The sequence below is a fragment of the Myxine glutinosa genome, chromosome 7 (genome assembly GCF_964187855.1).
Source record: "Myxine glutinosa chromosome 7, kmMyxGlut1.1, whole genome shotgun sequence".
Taxonomy (NCBI): domain Eukaryota; kingdom Metazoa; phylum Chordata; class Myxini; order Myxiniformes; family Myxinidae; genus Myxine; species Myxine glutinosa.
Window position 1 is genome coordinate 185,206,089 of NC_136267.1, and position 27,388 is coordinate 185,233,476.

Consider the following 27,388-nt stretch of genomic DNA (forward strand, 5'->3'; position numbering starts at 1 on the left):
GTGCCTGTGTGTGTAGGGGTGTGTGTGTGTGTGTGTGTGTGTGTGTATGTGTGGAGGGGTGTGCATGTGTGTGTGTGCGTGTCTGTGTGCACGCATGCATGTGTGTGCGCGTGCCTGTGAGTGCCTGTCTGTGCATGTGTGCCTGTGCGTGCATGCCTGTGCGTGCATGCCTGTGTGTGCGTGCGTGCCTGTGCGTGCATGCCTGTGCGTGCGTGCCTGTGTGTGCGTGCGTGCCTGTGTGTGCGTGCCTGTTTGTGTGTGCCTGTGTGTGCATGTGGGGGAGGGTGTGAGGGATGGGGGGGGGGGGGGTCCATCTTCGGAGGTGGAGGGGAAGGGGGATGTGCATTTGTCTGGATATGTGTGTGCGTGTGGGGGTGTTTGTGTGTGCGTGTGTGTGTGTGTGTGTGTGTGTGTGTGTGTGTGTGTGTGTTTGGAGGGGTGTGCGTGTGGGGGGAGGGGTGTGGGGGTGTGTGTGTGGGTCGGGGTGGGGTGATGTGTGTGTGGGGGGGAAGGGATATGTAGGGGGGTGGGGGGGGGGTTGGTGTGTGGCGGTGTGTTTGGAGAGGTGTGAGGGTGTGTGTGTGGGTGGGGGTAGGGGTGATGTGTGTGTGTGTGTGTGTGTGTGTGGGGGGGGGGGGGGGGAAGGTATATGTGTGGGGGGGGGGGGGGGTTGGTGTGTGTGTGTGTGTGTTTGGAGGGGTGTGTGTTTGGGGGGAGGGGTGTGGGTGGGGGTAGGGGGGATGTGTGTGTGTGTGTGCGTGTGTCGGGGTTGTATCCAAGGGGGTTGTGTCAAAGCATGTCCAATGAAAGTGGGGTTGTATCAAAAGTGGGGTTGTATCAAAAGTGAGGTTGTATCAAGGGGAGGAGGGAGGAAGGGGGGAGGGGGGAGGGGAGGGGGAGGGGGGAGGAGAGGGGGGAGGGGGAGGGGTGAGGGGGAGGGGGGATGGGGGAGGGGGAGGGGGAGGGGGAGGGGGGAGGGGGAGGGGGAGGGGGAAGGGGGGGGAGGAGGGAGGGGAAGGGGGGGAGGGGGAGGGGAAGGGGGGAGGGGGAGGGGAAGGGGGGTAGGGGGAGGGAAGGGGGGAGGGAAGGGGGGGAGGGGGAGGGGAGAGGGGGAGGGGGAAGGGGGGGAGGAGGGAGGGGAAGGGGGGGAGGGGGAGGGGAAGGGGGGGAGGGGGAGGGGAAGGGGGTAGGGGGAGGGAAGGGGGGAGGGAAGGGGGGGAGGGGGAGGGGGAGGGGAGAGGGAAGAGGGGGGGATGGGGAGGGTGAGGGATGGGAGGGTGAGGGATGGGAGGGGGGAGGGGGAGGGGTGGGATGGGGGAAGGGGGGGAGGGGGTGGGAGGGGGAGGGGAGAGGGGGGAGGGGAGAGGGGGAGGGGAAGGGGGGAGGGGGGGAAGGGGGGAGGGGGAGGTGGGAGGGGGAGGGGGAGGTGGGAGGGGGAGGGGGGGACCCGACAGAAGTACCCGGCATTGCTGATGTGGCAGGCTGATGAGGAGGGGAGTGTCGTTGAAGCTGAAGGGAAAGGTGTATGCTGCATGTGTGAGAAGTGTTATGATTTATGGGAGCGAGACATGGGTAATGAACGTAGAGCAGCAACGAAGGCTGGAAAGGGTGGAAATGCAAATGGTTCGGTGGATGTGCGGAGTATCGTTGAGAGAGAGGAAGACAAATGATGAATTGCGAAAGATGATGGGAACAGAGCCTGTGATTGATGCTGTGACGAGGAACAGGTTGAAATGGTTTGGTCATGTGTTGAGGAAGGATGAAAGTGACTGGTTGAGAAGAGTGATGGAAATGAACGTAGAAGGAAGTCGAGGACGGGGAAGACCGAGAAAGACTTGGCTAAAGATGGTGGAAGAAGAAATGCGGGCAAGGGGGTTAACAAGGAGAGATGCAGAAAATATGGCAAAATGGAGAAGATTGTCATAGGGACCGCAAGGCTAACCCCCGCTCTAGCAGGGAAAATGGCCTGAAAATGCATGTTGTTGTTGTTGTAGTACACACACACATATATACATACACATACACATATATACAGAGTGTCCACAATGTCCCGATGCATAATAGTGTGTCCTCTGTTACTTATTACTTCAAAATCGAAGATTTTTCAAGTATATTGGTCGGTTGCGTTTGTGGTTCTGTCTGTCATTTTTTCGGATGAGCGTGCTATTTACCTCAGCAATCGATCCAGGAATGTTTATTTTTGGTGCAAAGAAAATCCTCAATTTTATGAGGAAATTGAACAGCATCCACCTCATGTCATGATGTGGGCAGAAATGTCAGAAGATCACTTGATTGGGCCATATTTCTTCGATACAAGTGTTCACACTGCTTGTTTGAACATGCTTCAGACGTGGTTTGTTCCACAACTGTGTGAGAGAAGTCTCGAAGAAGCAGCTATCCTGCAACAAGATAGTGCACTAGCACATTATGCTCTCGGATATCATTGGAGAATATCTCGACGACAAATTCAGTGGACGATGGATTGGACGTGGATCTGAGATAGTGTGGCCTCCTCAAAGTCCGGACTTGACAATATGTGACAACTCGCTTTGGGGGCATTGTGAAAGAGGAAATTCCTCATCCCCGCCTAACAACATTTGAAGACCTCAAAACAGCTGTCAGGGGCTGGCTGCTTTTATGACCACCAACCCTCAACATGGAAGATGTCCAGAAGAACACAGTAGTCAGGTTCATTATGTTCAGATTTATAATTTCGTTCTTTTTTTGTGGAGATTAGCAAACCTATACATTTTTGGAAAGCTTATAGCACCAGGAATCCGAAAAACCATGTTTCCATTTGCGCAAATTTTTCTTTGGCGGCCATATTGGATTTTCAAAATGGCCACCATCGGAAACCTATTTTTCGCGATATCTCAACATCCGAACCACCTAGAGTGCTGATTCCAACACCTATACCCACATTTTTGGGGATGAGGAATCACATGAAGCCATCTAAAATAATCTACACCTACCCTGGGATACCAGGTGGCAGCCTACAGCGGATTTTCAAGATGGCCACTTTCAGGAAACATGTTTTTTTCTGAATATGTATACCACATTGAGTGATGTTTCGCCTCAGTACAGTCATAGTCATAAATGGGATCATTTCAACATGTTCAGTTCATGTACATGGAAAGTCATTATATCAGACCTAATAGTTCATTTAAAATAAACCTCATGAAGCTCACAATTACTTACCTGTTGTCGTTTTATATATTTGCAGGTCTTGAGAGAAGATGAGTGAAGTTAAGACTCAGCCCACACAGTGGCAGCACTGCATAATTTGTCAAACCGCTTCAGCAAAATATGGAACGCTTGTCCAGCAGCCCAAACCGGACTCGTTTGAACACTTGCTACAAACCCTTAATGATAGAGCAGCCTACCATGATGGAAAATATGTTAAAATTCACAGTTGCTTAAAGGATGAAACAAGTGAAAGTCTGCAATTCAATAATGCAGTTTGGCATCGTATCTGTTATTCAAATGCAACCAACAAAGAGAAGGTACAACGTGCCAAAGACCGCCATCAATATCACATTTCAGCCGGCTCCTACACAGAGAAAAAACGTGGACAAAAGCGAAAAAGCACAGAACTGGACGAACCATCAACTTCCACCACCAGTCCGTTTACACGTTCTGCAACAGCTCCATTCATTAAGGAACATTGCTTTTTCTGCCAGGAAGATAACGAGCAAAAATTGTACACATTGAGAACAGAAAACGGTGGGAAAGCATTACACGATGCTGTGGAGCTGTCTGGAAATCTCACCCTGCAAACTAGGTTAAACACATCCATCTCACCCACTGATGCACATGCAATCGATGTTCAATACCACAAGTCATGTTGGACAACAAATGTATTCCATGTGTTACGTACCAAGGATAACAAGGGAACAACAGAGAGAGGTCATCCGTTTCAAACATCATGTTTGATTGAGTTGATTAGCCTTGTCGACTGTCAAACTCAGAATAAACAATACTTATCCATGGCACATATTGAAACAACATACATCAACTTGCTTGGTGGCACAGATGCATTGGCGCACCACTTCCCTGCATATAGTAGACACTGGCTCAAGGAGAGAATTCTTCTAGAACTACCACACGTAACGTCTGTTAGGCAAAAGGACAGGAGAAAACCTTCTGTTCTTTACTCCCCAGATGCATGCGAATCCGATATGGTTCAGTCTGCCATGATAGAAAGTGAAGTAGACGATCTGAATATTATCTATAAAGCAGCAAAGGCATTGCGCAGAATTATCAAGAACTTCCACCAACAGGAAAACTCATCCGATGCTATACAGGTCACTAGCAGCACAGATGATGTTCCAGCAGCACTCCACGCAATGATCAGATGGGTTATGGTGGGGCCAACAGAAACACTAGAAACTGAAAAACGAACCACTCACGTTAACAGAGAAGTACTCACTGTTAGTCAGATGCTATTGGGTGGATTCAAATCTGACAAGCAAGTGAACTATAGGCCCAAAACTGATTCTGCGACCTTCCGATCAACCAAATCACAAGAAACTCCACAGTCTCTAGGATTAGCCTTGGCAGTTCACCATGACACAAGAAACAAGAAACTCCTGGAAAGTCTCTGCTCTCAAGGTTACTGTGTCTCGTACAGTCGTGTTATGCACCTCGAAACAGCCCTAGCAAATGCCATTGTGGAAAACACCCTGAAGTTACAAGGACTTTATGTTCCTCCATTTTTGAAGAAGGGAACTTTTGTGTTTTTTGCAGCTGATAACACAGACTTTGCTGAAGACAGCGTGGATGGCAAAGGGACAACCCATGGAACAATCATTGCTGTTTATCAAAAACGTGACACTCAAGGAGAAACATTGGCGCCACAACTGAGCATAGCTGACACTACCAGTTTGTCAGTGACCCCGTACCAGGTTCCTATGCTTCATTGTGACAAGCCGGTGCCGAAAACCATAAAGAGAACAGACACATTCCACATCAGCAAGGATGGTATATCACCAGCGTATCACCTTACACATCTAGGATGGTTGGTTGCTTCTATGATCACCAGAATGCAGAAATCAAACAGCACATATATACCTGGTTGGGCAGGATACCACTCATTGCTGTCGGGTAGTCACAGTTTGACACAAGTCGGAGTCTTACCCCTTCTACTTGAAGTAGCACACGAGTGGTCGACTCTTCTGACCGTCATCTCTCAGACAACTCAGCTAAAGAACTTAGTTGTTGGTACAAGCCACCCTACAGTCATTTCCTGGGATATGGCCCTCTATGAAAAGGTGATAAGGCTGCTGGATGCAAGGCCAGACCTGAAAGGTACCGTTGTACCTCGGCTTGGCGAGCTGCATGTGGTCATGGCTGCTTTGAGAGCCCTGGGTACTTCCATTGAGAACTCAGGTATTGATGACGCGTGGATAGAGGCCGACCTCTACGGACCTTCAACAACAAGGCAGATCCTGAGATGTTCGCATTACAAACGCACTCTCCGTGCTCATATTTATTCATATATAGCACTTTATGAAATGGCGCTGGACCTGTTCTTCAAAAATTATCCACAGTTGAAAGCCGTTTGCTCAGATATGTCAGAAGAAATAGACGAGGCATGTTCAGAAAAGGACAAGTTCACCAAAGCCACAAGTGTGAAAGAAGCCAACACAAAACTGTTGAATGTCATCACTACAGCTGATGTTGTGAACATATTCAAGACTTGGGAAACAGAACAATCCAAAAAAGCCATGTTCAAGTCCTTGATGAATTACCTGCATCGAGTGGAGACAATTCTGTTCTTTGTGGAAGCTTCTCGGGACGCAGATCTCAAACTCCACCTCGAATCTGGTGAGGCACTCAGCAAGCTATTTTTCTCCATGGATCGTATCAAATACAAACGTCTTTGGCCGCGATACATAGCAGATATGTATGACCTGAGGAAGACGCATCCGGCCACATACAGGGAACTCGAGAATGGAAATATCTCAGTAACGAAATCTAGCATCCCCTTTGTATCAATCGGTGCAGACCACGCTTGTGAACATGAAAACAGAGCAATGAAGGTTCATTCTGGACTTCCAGGCATCTCCAATAATGCCAATGCAAGGCAGAGATTCTTTATGGCCTCTCCAGAATTGTCACGGCTGACCAGAGAATTCAAAGATCAGTTCGACACCAAAACAGACAAAGTGACAGAACACCACGAACTTAGTCCGAGGGCAGTGAATCTGAACAATACAGCGGTTGAAAAGATCAAGGCTGCTATCATGAGTCATGGCAATCCATTTACCACAGAAGGAAATAGCATATACAACTTGATCACACATGCCTATGTCCCAGAGGAGCACACGTCACAAATCCTGAATATCGACAACATTGGTCAACACTTGTACGAAGAGTATGTTGACGAAAGAATCAACGGAACAGTCAGCTTATTTGCACCCGTGAAAAAAGAAAACAACACGATGTACTTGTCTGGTGTGAAGAAGACCAAGATCATGCTCAGGGACAAGTCAGTCGACTTGAAGGAAACAAAAGACTTGTATGGAAGGCTGATGATATTGACAAAATCAAGCCGTGATGTTGACCAGAAAGACGCAATAGGCAACTACGAATTCACCCTTACACCTCGCGCCTTGTTCGCACCAAACGGTGACCTGCTTCCTTGCCTTGACAAGTCAAAGTTAATCCATCTCCTTGTGAAACATGGAGACTTAGCTCCGGGTGACTTAGCTCCGACCTCAAGTCCTCAAGCTCAAGTCCATAACTCTGCAGCTATGAAAATAGCAGTAGTCGACGCCATGGTTCTTGTACAGAAATTGTCGACAAAACCAGCTGCAACAGTAACCGTTGAAGATCTCAGTGTCAGCTTTAATACCAGATTGATGTCACTGACAAGACATTTTGACGAAGTTATCCTCGTGTTTGATACTTACAAGGCCGATTCGTTGAAGCAAAGCACAAGACAAAAAAGACGAGGGGGGCACAATCCAGTACAGTACCAAGTGAAGGACAATACCAAGATCCAACACATCACCATGAAGCGGTTCTTGTCACACGCTCAGACAAAGTCAGATTTGGCAGAATATCTGGCTGAGAAAACGTTGGAGTACAACAGAGATGCCTCCAAGCTGATAATTATATGTGCAGCAGGAAAGGCCAAGAGTAACAAAGGCGTGCATTTTGAAGACAATAATCATGAGGAGGCAGACACTCTGATGATTCACCAAGCAGTGCTGGCAACTCGCCGCAATCCCAACGCAGAACAGCTTACCTTCTTCTCTCCTGATACGGATGTCCTGGTCTTGGTCATAGCTAACTATGATGTTCTGCTCAAAAACACTGCTGTCTCCCTTGTGTCGGGCCTTGTGCAAGTACAACCAATCTGGAACAATCTTGGCGTCGAAAAGGCCAAGGCATTGCCAGCATTCCACACATTCACAGGAGCAGACAATACTGGACGGTTTTCGCGAATAGGCAAAACAACATGGTTTGAAGCTTTCGTCAGAGCCGATAGTGACGTGATACAGGCCATGAGAATGCTCGGTGATGCTGCAGATGTGACCGCAGATCAGATGTCCAACTTGGCAAGATTTGTATGCGCAGTGTACGTACCAAAGGGAATATGTATCAACAGCATTCCGGAGTTGCGCTGGTACCTCTTCTGTAAACACATGACTGAAAGTCACAAGTTACCTCCAATGCTAGGGGCTCTAAATCAGCATGTTGATCGTGTACATCTTCAGGCAAGGGTATGGGCTCAGGCTACTATCGCACATCAAGTGTTCCTGGATCCACAGCAACATGGCTACTTCAAGGACAACGATGGGGAATTGAAACCACTAATGACAGATGTACCACCAGCACCGAAAGCAATACTTGAGATGGTCAGATGTCAGTGCAAAGGAGACTGCTCATCGAGACGGTGTTCGTGCCGTGCCAATGACTTGGCATGCACAGACTTGTGTTTGTGCAGCTCCGAATGTGAAAACGACGATGACTGTCAACCTGTTCTCTGCTCTGACGACAGTGATGAGGACATTTGAAAACCTATGAGGACAAAATGTTGATGAATGTTGACAAAGATAAAATTTCATCTATGGGAAATATTCTATGTTCAAATAAAAGTAATTATTACATGTATAATTATGGATTGTATAGCCTCATCTCTATATACTTACCTCTTGAATACATAAATCACCTGTTTAGGATATATGAGGGATGTGGTTTCATAATTATGATCCGTGTGCCACAATGTAGCGAAACATCACTCAATGTGGTATACATATTCAGAAAAAAACATGTTTCCTGAAAGTGGCCATCTTGAAATTCCGCTGTAGGCTGCCACCTGGTATCCCAGGGTAGGTGTAGATTATTTTAGATGGCTTCATGTGATTCCTCATCCCCAAAAATGTGGGTATAGGTGTTGGAATCAGCACTCTAGGTGGTTCGGATGTTGAGATATCGCGAAAAATAGGTTTCCGATGGTGGCCATTTTGAAAATCCAATATGGCCGCCAAAGAAAAATTTGCGCAAATGGAAACATGGTTTTTCGGATTCCTGGTGCTATCAGCTTTCCAAAAATGTATAGTTTTGCTAATCTCCACAAAAAAAGAACGAAATTACATAACAAACCTGACTACAGAGAAAGATTCAGATTTGTGTAGAGAATGGAGGGGAGCATACAGATAAATGCTAACTAAATTCTAACTGTGTACATAGGGACTTTGTGGCCACTCTGTATATACACTACCAGTCAAAAGTTTAGGTACACCCAACATAATGTGTTTAATGTTCAAAATGAACACAAGATGTGAACAAAACTCTTACCAAAGATATATCTGCTTATCTACTGATAACATATTGTGCTTCAATGCATCTTTCTTGTGCGAAACCTAGGTTTAAAGCATTTTTTGGAAATAGTTTGAAAAGAGCAATACTAAATCCAAACTAAAACGTGAAGTTAATGTTAATAACGTTTCATCTCAGGAGCAAAAACTGTTTACAAATACTCTGCTCTGTGTGGAATGAATGTTTGTGCTTAGTATCTTCATCACGTGCAATGTCTATTATTGCCAAGCGTCGCAAAAAATGTTTACAGAAAGGCCAGCCATACAATCGAATGAGTGTTTTTAGCCGCGTCGCAAGACGCTGCTCATAGAGTGCCCTCTGCTGTTGTTGTTCTTCTTCTTGTTCTTCTTCATCTTGTTGTTGTTGTTCTTGCAGAGAAGACAAAACCTCAAAGCTCCACCCATTCTGGGAACCATAGCTCCACCCATTGTGGGAGAGGCTTCATATAAACAAATATCCACCATTTTATTAACTCGCATAGCTTTGAGGCCTGTTTTGTAGGCCCGTGGTGTCTTGCTCTCTCAGTTTTCTTTCAAATCAAATTCGATATATCATTTCATTTTTCACAGTCGCTAACATAGTTTTAGACTCGGTTGAAAAAAAACGTGAAGAAAATCCGATGAAAGTTGCCCTTTATAGAACGAAATGAATTCTCAAAGGCCTGTAACTTCAAGTCCATTGAGATTTTTTTTTTTTTTATCGCGGCATGGTCAGTCATACACCGCCTGAAATAACAGACGGGAAAATGCCGAGATATATTAAAAATTCGTCCATTTGATGACAATCGTCACGATGAAATATTTAATTTATACGTTGTCACAATAATGTGGAGAGAGGAGCATAGCTTCGTTCACGTGTCGCCACATACGGGAAATTGCCGAGATATTTTTTTTTTTACATCGCGGCATGGTCAGTCATACACCGCCTGAAATAGATGGGAAAATGCCGAGATATATTTAAAATTCGTCGCCACACATGGGAAATTGCCGAGATATATTTTCACTTTGCACAAAAATAACATCAAGTAATCGAATCAATAGGAATGTCCTGTGCCTATAACATCGACGTTATAGGCACAGCTGCATCTAGGCATTGTGTAACATCGACGCGGCTTTTGTTTTAATTAAAACTTTTTGTACTTGTTGTGTTTCAGGTTGCATCAACATGGGTGCCAAAGCTCAGCTAACGCCAGAAAAAACACGGGCAATTGTAACTTTGAGAAAAGAAGGCCTTGAAACAGTTGCAATGCTGGAGCAGTTTAGTTGGGCTCTAATTTCCGGTGCTGTAAGCCGTCTATTGCGCAGATTGGTGACTCGGATTACTTGTCCTGTGATTCTGTTGTGATTCTTGGTCGACTTGCGATTCTGTTGGATTCTTGGTTGACCTGAGATTCTGTTGTGATTCTTGGTTGACCTGAGATTCTGTTGTGATTCTTGGTCGACCAGAATGTTTTCTATCCTCATTTTTACCAGTTTCATTATGTCGTTTAATGGCACAAGCAACTGCATTTACTGACACTTGTAATTTTTTTGCAATTTGTCTCAAGGATTGGCCTTCTTTTCTCAAAGTTACAACGATATCAATTCTGCAATGGCAAATCAAGCTTAGGCTCCCTCCATTCAGCAGAATATAAAGTACAAATTTTGAACTTTTGTACAAATACAGTGAACAAAACTGGCAAAAACACACACGGTCAGATCTTAAACCACTTACAGTGGGTTGTAGTCCACAGAGGTGTCTTCCCCAGCATCCCAATCAAATACAAACTTGCGGTCATTGAGACGTCGCACACGCCGGCGCTTCTTTGGCTGTCCCAGGTACCTATCCTGCAATCACGCAAGCAAAGTAATGTACTGCAAAAGAAAAAATAACAAACTCAATACTCCTGCATTGCTCATACCAAAGATAAGAGCAACACAAAGGTTTTTAAAAATCTCTTAAGATACTAACACTGAGATATGCCTGAAAAACCCACAAATCAAACTTATTGTATGTGACGTCATTTGGGATAAATGAGAACGATATAGAAATCAATGGCTTATTTAAAGAATTGTAAAAATAATCCTCATTGCTTGATGAAAATGTGTCAAAATGAAAAAAATCAAAACGGCTTTTATCGCAATTGAATTATATCGTTTCGACTTGTGTTTTAGGAAGGCTGAAGGATTCTACCTTAATGGCCTGTAACTCTTTTTCACGATCCTTCTCCTCTCTTATCTTGGTTCTTTCTTCACCAACCACGTTGTTCTCATTTTCCCGTTCACGTCGCTCCCTCCTCTCACGACGCTCCCTCTCGTACGGGTCCTCTGCAGACATCACAACCCAAAATCAGTATAACTTTATACTTATAGCAATGGCATCACAATCTGGGTGCTTGCCTTTTTCTTTTTACATAATCGAGGCTCGTTGAGGAGTTAGAGCAGAATGGAAGGGAACAAACTTTATTTCTCCTTATTTGAGAACCTTACTAAGTTTTATCACTTGTGTTGTTTGCCTTTCACTATAGCCAGATGAGAAGATGAGGATGAAATTGAAATACATTCCGAAAAAGAGTACTCGAGTAGATAAGCTGTGTAAGTTCAACTACAATAACTTCAAACTCCAGAGAGTACGAAGTAGAAATAAATATACTGGAGGATGCTGCCTGCTCAAGGTGGTGACTTTTGTGACAAAATTTACGCACGAGACTAACTTCACGAGTTTCGTACTTTTGTCACTGAGAACATGTATGCAAGACATGCGCTTGTCAAGCTTAGTGGCAGAGATCTTGCAGCACAAGAGATAAAGTACCATGCACAATGTTTTGTGATGTTGTGAAACAAAACACGACAATCAAACAACCAAAAACACACACAAGCATGGCCATTTTCAAATGCAAAACGGTGCTCATAATAGGGTTATTTCAGCTCGCCTGCCCTCCCCACCCCCCTGTAAAGTGATTTTTACAGTGCGGCCTTCAGAAAGTATTCACACCCCTTTGCACAATCAAGGTGTGAAAAGTTGGTAGAGACCTATCCCAACAGACTCACAGCTGTAATTGCTGTTAAAGGTGCTTCCACCAAGTACTAACTCAGGGGGGTGGACACTTCTCCAACCAAGATCTTCTAGTTTTATATTTTAATTAATTTTCTGAGATTTGTAAAAATTGTTTTTCACTTGGAAGTTGTGGGTTACAATGTACAAATAAAGGTGGAAAAAGTCTGATTTAATGCATTTTAATTCCAGGATATAAGTTAACAAAAGGTGAAAATTTTGAAAGGGGGCTTTCTATAGGCACTGTAGATAGACACACACGGATAGATAGACACACATATAGATAGACAAACAGATAGATTGAAATAGACACACAGAGAGATAGACACACAGAGAGATAGACACACACATAGATAGACACAGATAGATAGACACACAGATCGATAGACACACAGATAGATAGACACACACATGAAAATAAAGTAGAAGCATTTGTAAGGAGTCTGAGGTTCTGTTTGGAGTACACAAACTCGTCTCTTAGCTGTTTAGCCTCGGTTCGAATCCCGACGCAGCTATAAACTGTCATCCCGTTATTTTGCAGATAGGGTGATTCATCAATGTGTGGGTGCCATCCATAAAATGAACGTTGAGCTGGGTGTCGCATCTGATATCATTAGTTGGTGGATGCTATAGATCCCACAGTGTCCTTCACCAAGAGAGGATTGTTATCACCGGCATCCTGCTCAAATTATAAATTCCTGGCGTGACTAACTGCTGGGAAGGCAACAGCAAACCACCCAGTATCACCCTTGCCAAGCAGCCAAGGATAATTTCCCCTTTGGGTACACAGAAAGACAGTTTGATTCGAAAACGGATACGTAGCGCTTCACACACAAGGGGAGCAGGTTCGGTGCGCCGGCTTAATGGATATAAAATGGCTTCTAATTTAAAGTTGTCACTCCTCCTAGTATAGAGACTCTAGTTCCGCTTGTAGGAGAATATATTCATAGCCAATGTAATAAATTTTAATCTTTTTCTTTTTTTAAACCCCAATCATATCATTTCATATATTTTGGGGAGAACAGTGGATGCTAACAGAAGCGCTGAAAGACAAAACGTTTCGTCAAAAAAAACTTTCAACAGTCAGTTTCTATAAATTTCTGACAGGTAAAAGCAGGCCCACCTTACCGAGCATCTTCTTTCCTTCCTCCTGAAAAACCATTCGTTTCTTGCGCTCATCATCAATTACTCGCCGCTGCTCATCAACCTGTTGCTGCCGTCGTCGCAATGCCTCTGCTTCTCGCTCCTCCCTTGTCAAGAACTTCGGCTAAAGTCAAACCCAAAGAAAAGTTTTGTTTAAAAAAAAGACAGGTATTTGTTCCCATAACATCTATAAGCAGAAGCAGCACTAACACTTCTTCAGCTGAGAAAAATAACCTTTTGATGTTCCACTTTCATTCTCATGAGGTAAATAATAAAGATGCAGACCGCAGAATACAGTACATGTTGTAAAACCTTCAGAACTGCACTTCCAACTCTCTTTCCCTCAAAAAAAATGACACCCATTAATAACCACTCTGGTCTCCCTCATACCTTTTGTTCAGCCTCTTGCTCGGCCTTCTTCCGGGCAATCATTTCTTCCAAGGATAAGGGTTGTACCTGTGTGGTTAAACAAAAGTAAGTTTCAAAAAAAAGAATAAAACTGCTAAAGGAAAGAATCTGTCACCTGAGAACATACAATCAAAATAAAGACCAGTTACTGCACTGTAGTTACAAGAAGGAAGCCAGAAACAACACACACACACACACACACACACACACACACACACACACACACACACACACACACACACACACACACACACACACACACACACACACACACACACACACACACACACACACACACACACACACACACACACACACACACACACACACACACACACACACACACACACACACACACACACACACACACACACACACACACACACACACACACACACACACACACACACCTTGTTTTTTAAATTTAAGTTCCTCACAATTCTATCTCTGATGATTTTCAATTCTTATTTCTCTTATTTAATTCAATTCAATTATTCAATGCACCAATTAATGCCAGAAACCAACTAATGCCATTAACTAATGGACGCGTTGGCCTGTTGGCCATAAATAAAAAAAGATGGACGCGTTGTGTGCCTTTTTTTTATTTCCACCAAATAGGCCGCAAGCAAAGAACATGACGACATCAGGAAGAACAACGGCCAGCAGAGGGAGCAGAAGAGCAAGACCACCAGTTGTTGTTTTTTTTTATTGATCTGTGGTGACTGTGCACTTCGGTGCGTTTTGTTGATTGGTGCTTTATGGTGCTTTGGTGTTTATTGGTGCTGGTGCGTCGATGCAGTGCATGCTGTCTCCTCCCTCCCACAGGATTTTCTTTTTGTTTCCCAAAAGAAATCTCAGGTCCTGGGTTGCAGTGTAAATACAATTAATGTCTTGTAAATAATGCTCCCCACCGTACATGTATAGTTTTGAAAACCATTCCGTAATTCGGTTATCCTGTGGGCGTGAATCTGTTAGGCAGGGTGCAATGCAACAGCGGGACATACTTATTTGTGTTTTAAAACTGTCACACTCAGGGTCAGATTAATGGTAGAGGGAATTACACCTGCGTGTCACATTAAGTAAAGTTTTATAGACCCGGGACGTGCCTGGAGGATGAGGGTGCCGTGTTGCGGATTTGAGAATCCTGTAATTGTTGTAAATATCACCCTCCGTAAATAATAGTAATTCCTTGTAAATACCTCCATTTGTGTAAAGGTCAAAGGTCGTCCCTTTAGCTAGTCCATGTACAAGCACGTAGCCAATCATAGAACCTCTCTATAGTTATTTCTTTATTATGTGTTGTGTATTAGTTAAGGCTCTGTTTTCCACGAGTTGACATTGCATTGCACCAAATGAAATAAGGTAGAATCCCCTTTCAATTGCCACCAAAACGCAATTGCCGGCAGCGTTCGCTGCCCTTTGGCTGGGGCTCGCTCGAATCGCCCCAAAACCTCCATTACGCACGTGGTCAAGCCTCGGAGAAGAAGGGGGAGGAGCTACATTATGGGCGTGGCCCGCACCTCGTCATCAAGGGTGGAGCCCCGAACGACCAACCACAAATCAGTGGGTATGGCTTGGTAGGGCGTATCATATAACCCGCGGCGCGACGCCCCCACCTCAGATGATTGAGGGGGAGAGATTCGTAAGGGGCCAGACGAGAGAGGGAGGACGAATTGCAAGTTCTATTGAGGTCGAGTGGAGCGAGCGGCAGAAAGAGGGCCACGGGGATTGCCCGGCCGAGAATTGCGTATGCAACATACCAACTTTCCCCTGCTATATAATTGTCCGGTCGCGTCCAACGACACGCGGAGCTGTTTGCCGGGTTTTCGCCTCGACCCCAAAAGCGTGGATCTGAGCGCGCGCTTGGAGCGCCTCGACGCCTACCATTTGCCTGGCCCTTTCTCTGCCTTCCCATGCCATCGATCCCTGGCATCCATCTACCCCCATTCGTGTAAGTCTGACTGTCGTCTGTCTGTCTGGGGAATAAGTTAAGCCTGTATAGATAAGCTAGAAATTGCTCTGTGTCCTTCTGCTCCTTCCATTTTCTGTATATTACTTTGATTTCTTTTCTTCCTTTAGTCTTGTGTAAATAATAATAAATCCTGTTATTTCCTACCTTTGCCTTCTTCTTCTTCCTCGTCCGATCGTCCTTGTCTTTTCCATCATTGAACACCTGTGGCACGATTTGGCCAACCGCATATGAATCGGGTTTAGTCCCTTGATAAACAGCTCGTGCCGCGGTCCGCTTCGCTCGGCGTAATCCATTAATGCTGCCGATCGGGCAGAAGTGGCAGGGGTTTTCGACGGTCCACACGGTCTCCACGTTTTTTAAAGTTAAGTCTGTTCACAATTGTATTTTGTCGAAACTGTATTTATCGTTCGGTGTGTGAACTTATAGTGTCCCCCTTGGAAGTTTCTCGGTGTTTATCTTTCATATATTAATCGTTTGTTTGCCGCGTCACGAGCAAGGCCTTGCAGCCGAAGGCTTCCCCCGTCGAAGGTTGTTCCTTCCTTCGTTGTTTTGCTAGCTTTTTTGATTTCCCCTTCTCCACCAAGCTTCACCAAACATCTACTATTTGTCTAACGTTGTAACCCCCACACCCCCCCCCCAAAAAACAAACAAAAAAACAAACAAAAAAAAAACTTTTATTTCCCTTTCTCCTCGTGTGCTTTTGCCTCTGCCCACGTGCGGTCTCGCCCCGCCCCCATTTTCCCCTTGCCTTCCACCTTTTGCCCTGTTCAAGTGACTCGTGGTCGTCGCTCTAGGCTTCCTCTCCCCATTGGTATTTTTGTCAATATAAGATTGTTCTTCACAGTTCTGTTTAAATATGTTTCAACTATCCCCTTCAGTGTTTTATTCAGTGGTTTATTACAACATGCTGTTTTTCTTCTTATTTAAAAGGCTCCTTTCAATTTCCTCTTCAACTCATTCCATTTCAAAAAAATATTCAATCTCTTTTGATTCCAAATCACTCCATGCTCTAAATTCTCATTCATTCCATCCCTCCTCCATCGTTCTTAAACGAATCGCTAACTTGAAAATCACAACAAACCCAATTTGTTATATATGTTCATCTTTCATTAATCATCCACTTTCTAAACTCCCCCCTTGCCCCTCCCCTTCAAATCTCCCCCCCAACCATCCATCCCAAATTCTCCCTCCTCCCACCTCCTTCTCAAAGCTGCCTCCTCCCCACTTCGTCTCCCTTCTATGTCATACCTCCACCTCCCCCAACCTTCGACTTTCCTCTGCCCCCCCTCAATCAAACTCTCACTGTGCCTCATTCCATCACCATCAAACCTTTCATCCTCCTCATCCTTCCCTTTCTTGTAACTCTTCTGTAATCTCTGACACACTTTCAACTGCTCTTCCTACATCCCCCTCTCACCCTTCATCTGACCCTACCCCTCCCCTCCCCTGTCCTGCACCCGATGCTCCCCCTCTCTCCTCACTAATGGTATGGACCTCAAACATCCGGGGCCTTCGCTCAAACCTGATTGATCTCTCCATTCAGGTTGCTTCTGAAAATCCAGACTTGATCTGCTTAACAGAAACTTTCCTCCTTCAAGATGTCTCTGATTCCTTAATATCTCTTCCTGGTTACTCCCTCCTCCGGTACGATAGACCTGAGCCTCGTCCTGGTGGTGGGGTGGCTATCTTTATCAAAAACTCTCTTCCTCACTCTCCCTGCACTGCCCTCTCTCCACCCCACCCACAGGAGTACCTCTGGCTACGGCTTCCTCTCCGCTCCCACCTTTTGTTCATATGTGTTCTGTACCGTCCTCCAAACAGCGATGACTCCATTTACATTTCTCTGTCGGACAACATGGACCAACTTCTATCAACTCATCCAAACTCTCTCTTCCTCATATGTGGCGACTTCAACTGTCATCATGCCAGCTGGCTGGGTGTGGGTTCATCTCTCACCAGCCATGGCACCTCAGCAAAGGACTTCTGCGACTCATTGGGACTGACACAATCTGTCAATTTCCCGACCCGGATCTCAGTCAATGGAGTATCTTCTCTTCTGGACTTGGTTATGACTAACTTCCCTGCAAATGTCTGCTGCTCTTCTTCTGCTCCAATAGGTTCTTCTGATCATGTGCTTGTTAAAGTGGACATCTCTTTGGCCATTCTCAGAGAGCCTCCTCAGCGTCGACGAGTCTGGCATTTCACTCAGGCCGACTGCCACGGTCTGCAAGCAGCCATCAATCAACTGGACTGGTCTCCCATCTCTAATGCCTCTGACATCAATTCTTCCTGGGAATTCTTCCAAAGCAAACTGCTTTCTCTCATGCACAGATTTATCCCATCTCGTCTTCAGTTGTCTTACCCTTCCTCCCGTCCATGGTACACTGAATCTTGTGGTGAGGCAGTTGCCCTGAAACAACTTGCCTTTGCATCTTGGAAGGCAAATCCAACTGAAGGCAATCTCAGTTCCTTCCACCAAGCTCGAAACGAGTGTGTTTCTACCCTCAGGAGTGCCAGGAAGCACTATCTCTCCACACTCAAGATTGAACTCTCAAACCTGTCTCCTTCCTCCAAATCCTGGTGGCGTCTGGTCAAATCCGTTTCTGGTGTTTGTTCCCCCTCCATCCCCTCCCTTACCTCAAATGGCTACACAGTTGACACCGCATGTGACAAAGCCGAATGCCTCAACTCTGTGTTTGCCTCAAAATCTTGTGTCCCAAACCCATCTCTCTCTGTTCCCACCTTTCCCAGTCGAACCCAACTGCTCCTGGACTCTGTATCCTTCTCTCCTGACAAGGTGGAGAAGTTTTTATCAAACCTCGACGCTGATTCTGCAACTGGACCAGATGGCATCAGCCCTCGGGTCCTAAAATCCTGCTCTGCCGCTCTATCTCACCCTCTCTCTGTTCTTTTCACCCTCTCTTTTGCTCAAGGTCATCTGCCAGCATCTTGGAAATCAGCAAACATTACCGCTTTACACAAAAAAGGTGCAAAAACAGATCCTTGCAACTACAGACCAATCAGCCTGCTCCCAATTATCAGCAAAGTCATGGAATCCATCATTGCTTCAGATATCAAATCCTTCCTCTTCTCCAATGGCTTGATCTCTGATCATCAATTTGGATTCAGACCAGGTCATTCTACTCTGGACATGTTGCTTCTGCTGTCTCAACAATGGATGGAGGTCCTCAATGCCAAACAGGAAATCAGAGCTGTCTCACTTGACATATCACGTGCCTTCGATACGGTCTGGCACCCAGCTCTGCTCACCAAACTCACCTCCTATGGTATTCAGGGAAATCTCCACTCATGGCTTGCGGATTTCCTCTCTGGTCGTAGGCAACGTGTGGCCCTGAATGGATTTCTCTCATCTTCCCTTCCTGTTCTGGCTGGAGTTCCCCAAGGTAGTGTTCTGGGCCCTGTGCTATTTCTGGTCTTCATCAATGATCTCTCAGACTCTCTGGAAAATCCTCTCTATCTCTTTGCTGATGACTCCACTATCTGCCGCTCCATTCCTCATCCCTCAGATCGGCAGTCTGCAGCGTCCTCACTCTCTGCAGACCTGGACAAAATCACAGACTGGTCAAACAAGTGGAACATGTCTTTCAATCCTGGCAAATCTCACACTCTTACAATGTCTCTCCGAAAGGACCGACTGGACAACCCTCCCATCTACTTTCTCAACAATCCTCTCCAAGAAGTTCTGTCGCTCAAGCTTTTGGGTCTCACTATCTGCCATGATCTTTCTTGGGAAAACCACATTTCCAAGCTGGCCTCCAAAGCCAGTCGCCGACTGGGCATCCTCCGTCGTGCGAAGTCCTTCCTTGGCACACCTGAGCTCCTCACCACATACAAGGCTTTCATCCGCAGCTCAATGGAATACTGTTCCCCCCTCTGGGCTGGTGCTCCTGCCTCACACCTTGCTCGGCTTCACGCTGTTGAGGCCAAAGCTTTCAGAATCATTGGAATCTCCTGCGATGTAGTCAAATCCGAGGGCCTTTCACTCACTCACCGCAGGCAGGTTGGTGGTCTTTCTGTCTTCTACCGACTCCTCTCCGGCCTTGCTCCCCCAGCTCTCTCTGTGCTCTGTCCCCCCAATATTCCTTCAGGTCGCACGAGATCTGCCTGCAACCCTCTTATGGTTAAACTGCCAAAGTCTAGGCTCTCTGCTCACCTTCACTCTTTCATTCCCCTTTTCTCCCGCCTCTGGAACAAACTCCCCCACTCCCTTCAATCCCACTCCTCCCTCCAGGTCTTTAAAACAGCTGTTCACCACCATCTCTTATCTTCCCCCATCGAAAACCTTGATCTTTTCTACCCCCGGTAATTCACCCCAGAGTCCTTGCAGTGTTCATATGTTTTATTCCTCTCCCACCTCCCCCCAAGTCCTCCCGATGTCCCTGCTCTCAAATGTTGTGTTTGTGTCCTTCCCCCTCCCTCCCCATCTTGTCTGCCGCTCCCCTTTTTTTGTGTTTTGTGTGTCGGTTTGTCTTTTTGTGTGATTAATGTTAGCTCTTTCACGAGCCTCGATCTTGTATACAAAAAAAAAGAAAAAAAGAAGAAAAAAAAAGAAGTTATTCCCTCGTTCCCGGCTGGCGGCAGTAATTAGGTAAGTAGTGAACCCCTAGGCCTACGGACCCTACCTACCGTCGCTCCGGTAAGGACGTTGTAACTTCGAGGACCACGTCGGTCGTCGGTCAGTCACAGACAAGGGGATTAATCCCCCCCTTGATAAGGGGAAGAGGGGCCGACGTTGAGATCCGTAACAATATGATAGTCAACTAGTGTGCCAAATTTGGTGCTTTCCTCAAAAAATGCACAATTGTTATGCTAAGTTGCCCCACTATTACACTCGATAATATGATATTGTTGTGGATATGAGAATGGTTTTTTTTTTTTGTTGTTGTAGTGTAAATTGTTGTAAAATATCGCCGTCCTTACTCCAGTGTTGTATAAAGGTCAAAGGGCGTTCCCGTAGTTAGTTCCATAAAGCATACATGAAGGACACCGTAATATCCCTGTTCAGTAGCTTATTTCCCTATTATGTGTATTAGGGTAAGGCCTTGTCTTCCATTAAGATGACACTCCATTGCACCAAGTGAAATAAGATAGATTCCCTTTCATTCCCCATTCCCACTCCCAAAACTTCTACTGCCAACTACAATAGCCGCCACTAAGCATGTGCTCAGCTCGGGGAAGAAGGGCGTGCCCGCCCATCGTCATCAAGGGTGGAGTCAGAGGGCCTGTGCCCACCAATCAGGGCCGAAGCGAGCTCACCGAAGGGCGTGTCCTGAAGGGCGGCGGCTTGATCGCCTGAGGCGCTATAAAAGCGCGCGCGCAAGAACCGAGTGCGTGGTTGGACCAAAAGGGAGACGTGCAAAGAGATGTGGTTGGACTAAGCAAGGGAGTTGTTGAGTTGTTGAGTTGAGTGGTTGGACTGAGTACGAGAAGAGTTGAGTTGAGTATAAGAGTTGAGTAAGGGATCCCTAAAAGAGCAGCTCCAGCCACCGCAAGTTCAGTCACAGCAGCTTCAGCCACAGCAGCTTCAGCCACAGCAGCTTGGGGGCCTTGACGGCAGTTTTTGATCAGGGGCCGCGAAGGAACGGCGGCTGCTAAACGCGCCGATCGGAAGAGGAACGGCGGCTGTTAAACGCGCCGATCGAGAAAGGGCGGCGGCTGCTAATCCCCGACCCGACCGTGCTGCGGGTCCAGCTGAACCTTCCTCCCCCTCCAGCCATCCACCTCCTGCCATTCCTATCATCATTCCCCGCGTGAGTCTGTCTTTTGTTTGTTCTGTCCTGGGTTTAATTAAGACTGTAGGTAAGCTAATAATTGCACTGTGTCTCTGATTCTTCTGTATATTATTTTATTATCCTTCCTTCTCCTTGGTTACTTTGAGCGTGTAAATAGTAGGAATAAATTTAGTAGTATTTCCAACCTTTTTGTCTTCTTCTTCTTCTTCCCATCCGTGTCGCCTTTGTCTTTTCCCTATTGAATACCTGTGGCGCGATCCGGCCAACGTTCGGGAATCGGGTTAGTCGGGGTAACTGTTAGGGCTGCGGGGCCATCCGCTCGGCAAACCAACATCTTATCCGCGGTCTGTAACAATTGGTGTCAGGAGTGGGATTCGAACCTGGGACTAAATTTATTTAGCCCAAATTTTGGAACACCAATTGTACTATTGGCAGTAACAATTGGTGTCGGGAGCGGGATCGGACCCGAAGCGCGCTTAACGCGCTCAAAATTACGAGATGCCGAAATTTGTTTTGTGTTAAAAAACCCGAATTTTGAAATCGCGCCATGGCTAGTCAAGGCAATCGGATGCCGGTGGGGGAACTAGAAGAGGGGTTAGGGGTAACCCAGGATCAGAGGGAAGAAATGGAGGGGAGCAATGAGGAGGTGGTTGAGGGAGTATCAGGCGCACAAAATGGCGCTCTCGCGCACGTGGTTGAAGGGTCCCAAAATGGCGGCGCCGCGGAGGGCGAGCCCGCGGTAGCGGCTGGGGATGCTGGGCAAACCGGGTTTGACCTCAGATTATTCTTGACCCAACTGAATGCAAAAATGGATAGGATGGGAAGCCAAATGGGGGGGCTCGATGGAAAAATCGGGGGGCTAGACAATAAATTTGAGGGGTTAGACAACGGGATAAAAGAGGTGAAAATGGGTTAACGGGGGTGGAAAATAGAATGGCTGCCCAGGAGAATCCGATAGAAGGGGTGAAAAATGGGTTAAGGGGGCTAGAAGATAGGATGGAAGGCAAATTGCGGGAAGTAGGGGAGCAATCCGCCCGGGAAATCAAACGGATGGGGAACCAGATAGAGGAGGTGAAAATCGGGTTAGAAGGTAAATTGGATGCTCAGAGGGATGAATTGGGACAGATGAGGGTGGCATCTACAAAAGAGATGGAGGAGATGGAGGAGGTAAGGCGAGGTGAGAAGCGTATGGAGAAAGAGGTGAGAAGCGTATGGAGAAAGAGGTGAGAAGCGTATGGAGAAAGAGGTGAGAAATGGGACGGCAAGGTTACAAGGGGGCATAGAGGACCTGACGCAGGAGGTGGAACAGCTGACGGTGGGACAGACGGAGTTAGTGGAGCAGGTACAAAAGAACACTGCGGTACTAGGAGGGTTAAAAGCGACACAAAGAGACATCAAGGACGACTTGATAGCGACGAAGAAGGAATGTCAGATGGTACATGAGGGGTTGACGAAGAAGTTGGACGAGGTGACAGAAGTGATGGAGACGAAGGACCGGGAGGTGAGGACGCACATAGAGACAGTCAAGGTGGCCTTAGAGGACGAAATTGAGGAGACACACCGGGAAATAAAAGAGGTGAAGCAAAAGTTAGAGGAAGTGGAAGAGGAGGTGAGTGAAATTAAGAAGAGACGGAGGGAAACTAAGAGGGAGATGAAGGAGGAAGTGATGGAATATGTACAAGGTCGGTGCTCAAATCGTGATGATGTGCTCGCTAACCAAATAAAGAGTTTGCAGGTGGCGAAGGAGGTGCGGAGACGAGGTGCCAAGGTGAGTGGCGATATATGCGGAGATGTATATGATGTGAGGGGAGCTTCAGTCGGCTTGGGGGTTGGTTTGGATCCGGATGTTCGTGAGAGGCCGTTGGTGAAGTGTGCGACAGGTACGGTGTACGAAAGAGGTGTGCAAGAATGTCCGACTCTGGGGTGTGTGAGGAAAAAGTGTGCGCCGAGGCAGGAGTGAGTGTGCTGTCGAGAGTGAGTTGGTCGTAGCGCGTGTGCGAGGGAGCACATGGAAGCGCGTTGTGGTGAGTGTTACAGGGGATGTAACGGAAGCATGCACACCTGTGGTGAGTGTTACGGAGGGTGTAACGGGAGAGAGTGCGCAGGAGGATGCGCGAGAAAGGTGTGTAACGGACGGGTGCATGAGGAAAGAGTGCGCTGTCGAGAGTAAGGGTGAATGTGCGACCGAGAGTGGAGGTAAGAGTAGTAAGAGTGACACGGCGCGTGAGTTGGTTGTGGCAGGTGAGAGAGAATGTACACCTGGAATGGAGGGATGCACACCTGGAATGGTAGAGCGCGTATGGGAATGCACACTGGAATTGGTAGTGAGGCACGTGGTTGGGTGTGCAAGTGAGAGCACACCTGTGGTTGTCACAGAGGAGGTGACCGCGGAGGGGGTGCGAAGAGGTGTGTTGGTGAGGTGTGCGAACGACGAGTGTGTGCCAACGTGTGCGGTGGTCAGGTGTGTGACAAAGTCTGTGAGCGGAATGAGTGTACCTGGGTGTGTCAGGGAAGGTGCAATGACCAAGAGCATGGAGACGGCTGGATGTATGAGCAAGGAACGGGCTGCGGGGTGTGAGCATGCAAGTGGAGCATCGACGATAACCGGGTTAGCGGTTAGAGCGACGTATAGCCGAATCGGGCCCTCGGTGCGCGCCGGGCAGCTTCGCATGCCGCGAGGACCAGCGGGGATCCGAACCACGGCGGTTTCGAAAGAACCACCGTACACGATCCACGCTGGGCCTCGCTCGGAACGGCCGCGTCCGTGCTCCACTAGGCGGAGCGGGCAGCCCAATAGGAAGGGTCGTCATGGCGACCCCTTTTTGCTGAGGCGTTCCGGCAGGTCGAGATCGGGCCATTGGACGGCTCTGTGCCGAGATGGTGCGTGGGATCTCGGCCCGGGTAAGCGTCCTTCCCTGCACCGAGTGCCGGACGCATCCAGCCGCCGGCACCAAACAACCCGCATTCATTGCTCGGCTTTACGAAGCCGAGCTTTAGAGATGAACTGGCGCACCGAGAGGCACTAGTGAGTAGACTGATGACGAGGATAGTGTTTTGGCCCCGAAATTAGAAAAAGCAAAATTTGATGATTGGCAAAGGATTGGCAGTGATGATTGGCAGATGATGGGTAGTGATTGGCAAATTTTGGATTTGTTGAATTTGGACGAGCAAAATTTATAGTGAGAGATACCCGATGTGATGGGATGGCAACTCTGCCATCTCTCACAGCGGGGGCAAAGGAGCACTAGATTTATGGGGTTGGCAGTGAAAACTAGCCCGGGAGGGTTAGGATATAGTGTGTAGGGATCTAGAGAAGATGACCTTAGGTAACGGTAAGATTAGGTAGTGACAATGATACCTGTAGTGGGGACGCAGGTAGATTAGTGTGGATGATAATGACGTGGTATGTGCTTAGTTTAAAGGGGAGACGGGGAGCACTAAGTTAGCAGGGCAACAGGTAGATTAGATGATGCCGTGTGTATGGTTAAAATGTGTGATTGCACAGGTGTGCAACTGAACAGGTGTATGGAGCAGTGTATGAGTGAGTGATAGTGATGTGAGTTGTGCTGACCAAATGGTCCAGGAAGGAAGGAGGGTGCAGGTGGCACCAGGTGTGATTGCACAGGTGTGCAACAACAGGTGTATGGAGAATGGTTGTGTGAAATACATGGAGTGTGGAATACATGGAGTGTGGAATATATGGAGTATTGGAATGGATGGTCGTGGATTGAGTATGGTGGAAACTATGGAGTGGAGTGGATGGTGCAAAGGTGTGAATGGGGGAAGGATGGACCCCCATCACGAATACCCGGGGAGGGTAGTGTAAGTGTTAGGTAGAGGGTACAGGTAAATTGTGGTTGGATATTGGCATCTGTGGTGCGGGTGAAAGAATGGTATTTGGATGGGTGTATTAGTGTTGTGGAAATGGCTGGGCGTGTAGCCTGTTAGTGTGTGTAGTTGGTTTGGGCACTCCACCACTGTGAGGATGTCGGCCAGGTGAGGCCGCAGGTGGGCTCTGGGAGCCGGTAGAGTTGTTGTGGATGGGGCCCGAGGATCCGGAGGACGGACCCGGGTAGCCCAGTGCCAGAGGGCACCGAGGGGTGACAGAGCCAGGAGGTGCCTTCCCCAATTAGATAGGTTAGGGTGAGGAGCTAGGTAAGCTCGGGTGGCAACTGCAGTGGTGGAGGTGTGCAGGTGGGTAGACCTGCTGGGAGAGCTACACGACCCAGCCCGGAAATTGTGCAAGGGCACCGGGAGATGAATCGGGGGAGTGAGACCCCAAATTGAGAAGCACCACAGTTTGGTCAATGGGAATTGGTTTTTAGAACCCATAGTGTAAGTTGGCCAATGGATTGGCAGGGAAAGACCCCGGGTGGTGTAAAGTGTGTTAATGTCATTTAGAGAATAGTTAGGATGGAAATCTCCTCGCACCAATCTACATCCACTCACCTGAGGAGACGTAACTCCACACCATGCCATGTTTTATTATTTTTATGATGCAAATGTTTGGAATGTGAGACGCATCATGACGTGGGTGTGACATTGTGCTTGTTGTTCCATCTCTCCCTCCTTATGAGGATTGATGATGAATTGGGTGATGGCAAATTTTGGATAGAGGGATTGTGGGAACGAATTTGGTATAGGGGAAATATGGGGAAGACGTGACATTAGCGACGAATTTGTAAATGTGTAGATTTTTGTAAATATGGGGTAAGGGCAAGGGTAGAGTAGGTGACAGGGGGGGTGACGTACGGTAGGGACGAGCTTTCTCACTTCGCTCTCCGTACGCACTTCACCTTGCATTGCCTTGTTTGATGTGTACCCTTGTGACCTTACCCCTCTCGCTCATCTGTCTTTTCCCCTTTTGTCTCCCACATGAGGACCTGTGCGCCACTGGGCGCCGAGGGGAGCGTGCATGAGTCCGCCATTGTGCGCCCGGAACTCCCAGAACCAGCTGTCTGCATCGATGCACCACCTTATGGACCACATGTCTGTGGCTGAGCACCACTTATGGATCCCATGGGTTGGGGCATGGCCCCTCTGCTGGAACCGGCCATGAAGGCCCGAGATCTTGCTGGCGGACCTTGGCCACAGGGCACCGATGCCCCACAGGTGAACCACACTAGTCGGCCCCTGTGGGCCATAAATAAATAAAAAATGGACACGTTTGGGCAAGTTTTATTGCAAATAGGCCGCCAGCAAAGAAGATGACAACATCTGGAAGATAGTAATAGCCAGCAGAGGGAGCCGAAGAGCAAGAGACCACCAGCAGGGTTAGGGGTTTGTTTGTTGTTTTTATTTTATTGAACAATGATGACTGTGCACCGATTTGTGCTTGAGGGTGTGTTGGTGCGTTTTGGGTGCTACGTGGTGCGTCGATGCAGAGCAGACTGTCTTCCCCCCCCCCAAAAAGAACAATCACAGGTCCTGGGTTAGTTTTGTAAATAAAGTAACGTCACTGTAAATAATGCTCCCCACCGTCGATGTACAGTTTGAAGACCATTCCGCAATTCGGTTAGCTGTGGGCATAAGTCTGTTAGGTAGGGTGCAATGGAGCAGCGGGACATATTTATTTATGTTTTAAAACGGTCGCACTCAGGGTCAGGTTAAATGTAGAGGGAACTACACCTACGTGCCACACTAAAAGTTAAAGTTATAGGCTCGGGCCGTGCCGAAGAGGAGGAGGGTGCAGTGTTGTGGATATGAGAATGGTTTTTTTTTTTTTGTTGTTGTTGTGTAAATTGTTGTAAAATATCGCCCTCCTTACTCCAGTGTTGTATAAAGGTCAAAGGGCGTTCCCGTAGTTAGTTCCATAAAGCATACATGAAGGACACCGTAATATCCCTGTTCAGTAGCTTATTTCCTTATTATGTGTATTCGGGTAAGGCCTTGTCTTCCATTAAGATGACACTCCATTGCACCAAGTGAAATAAGATAGGGTGTGTTGAGGGTGTGTTGGTGCGTTTTGGGTGCTTCGTGGTGCGTCGATGCAGAGCAGACTGTCTTCCCCCCCAAAAAGAACAATCATAGGTCCTGGGTTAGTTTTGTAAATAAAGTAACGTAATTTACAACAATTTACACAACAACAACAAAAAAAAAAAACCATTCTCATATCCACAACACTGCACCCTCCTCCTCTTAGGCACGGCCCGAGCCTATAACTTTAACTTTTAGTGTGGCACGTAGGTGTAGTTCCCTCTACATTTAACCTGACCCAAGTCACCTTTCATTCCCCATTCCCACTCCCAAA

The 27,388-nt window shown here is 47.1% G+C and overlaps 1 protein-coding gene across 1 annotated transcript in view; it reads right to left on the reverse strand.

Annotated features, from left to right (window-relative positions):
- Nucleotides 1-27,388, reverse strand: part of DDX23 (DEAD-box helicase 23) — a 130,372-nt gene that overhangs the window by 67,119 nt on the left and 35,865 nt on the right. The window contains exons 5-8 of the mRNA XM_068123710.2: nt 13,396-13,461; nt 12,991-13,129; nt 11,002-11,135; nt 10,543-10,655 (exon numbers count right to left, since the gene is read on the reverse strand). Of these exons, the coding sequence (XP_067979811.1) occupies nt 10,543-10,655; nt 11,002-11,135; nt 12,991-13,129; nt 13,396-13,461 (452 nt within the window). The remainder of the gene's footprint in view (nt 1-10,542; nt 10,656-11,001; nt 11,136-12,990; nt 13,130-13,395; nt 13,462-27,388) is intronic.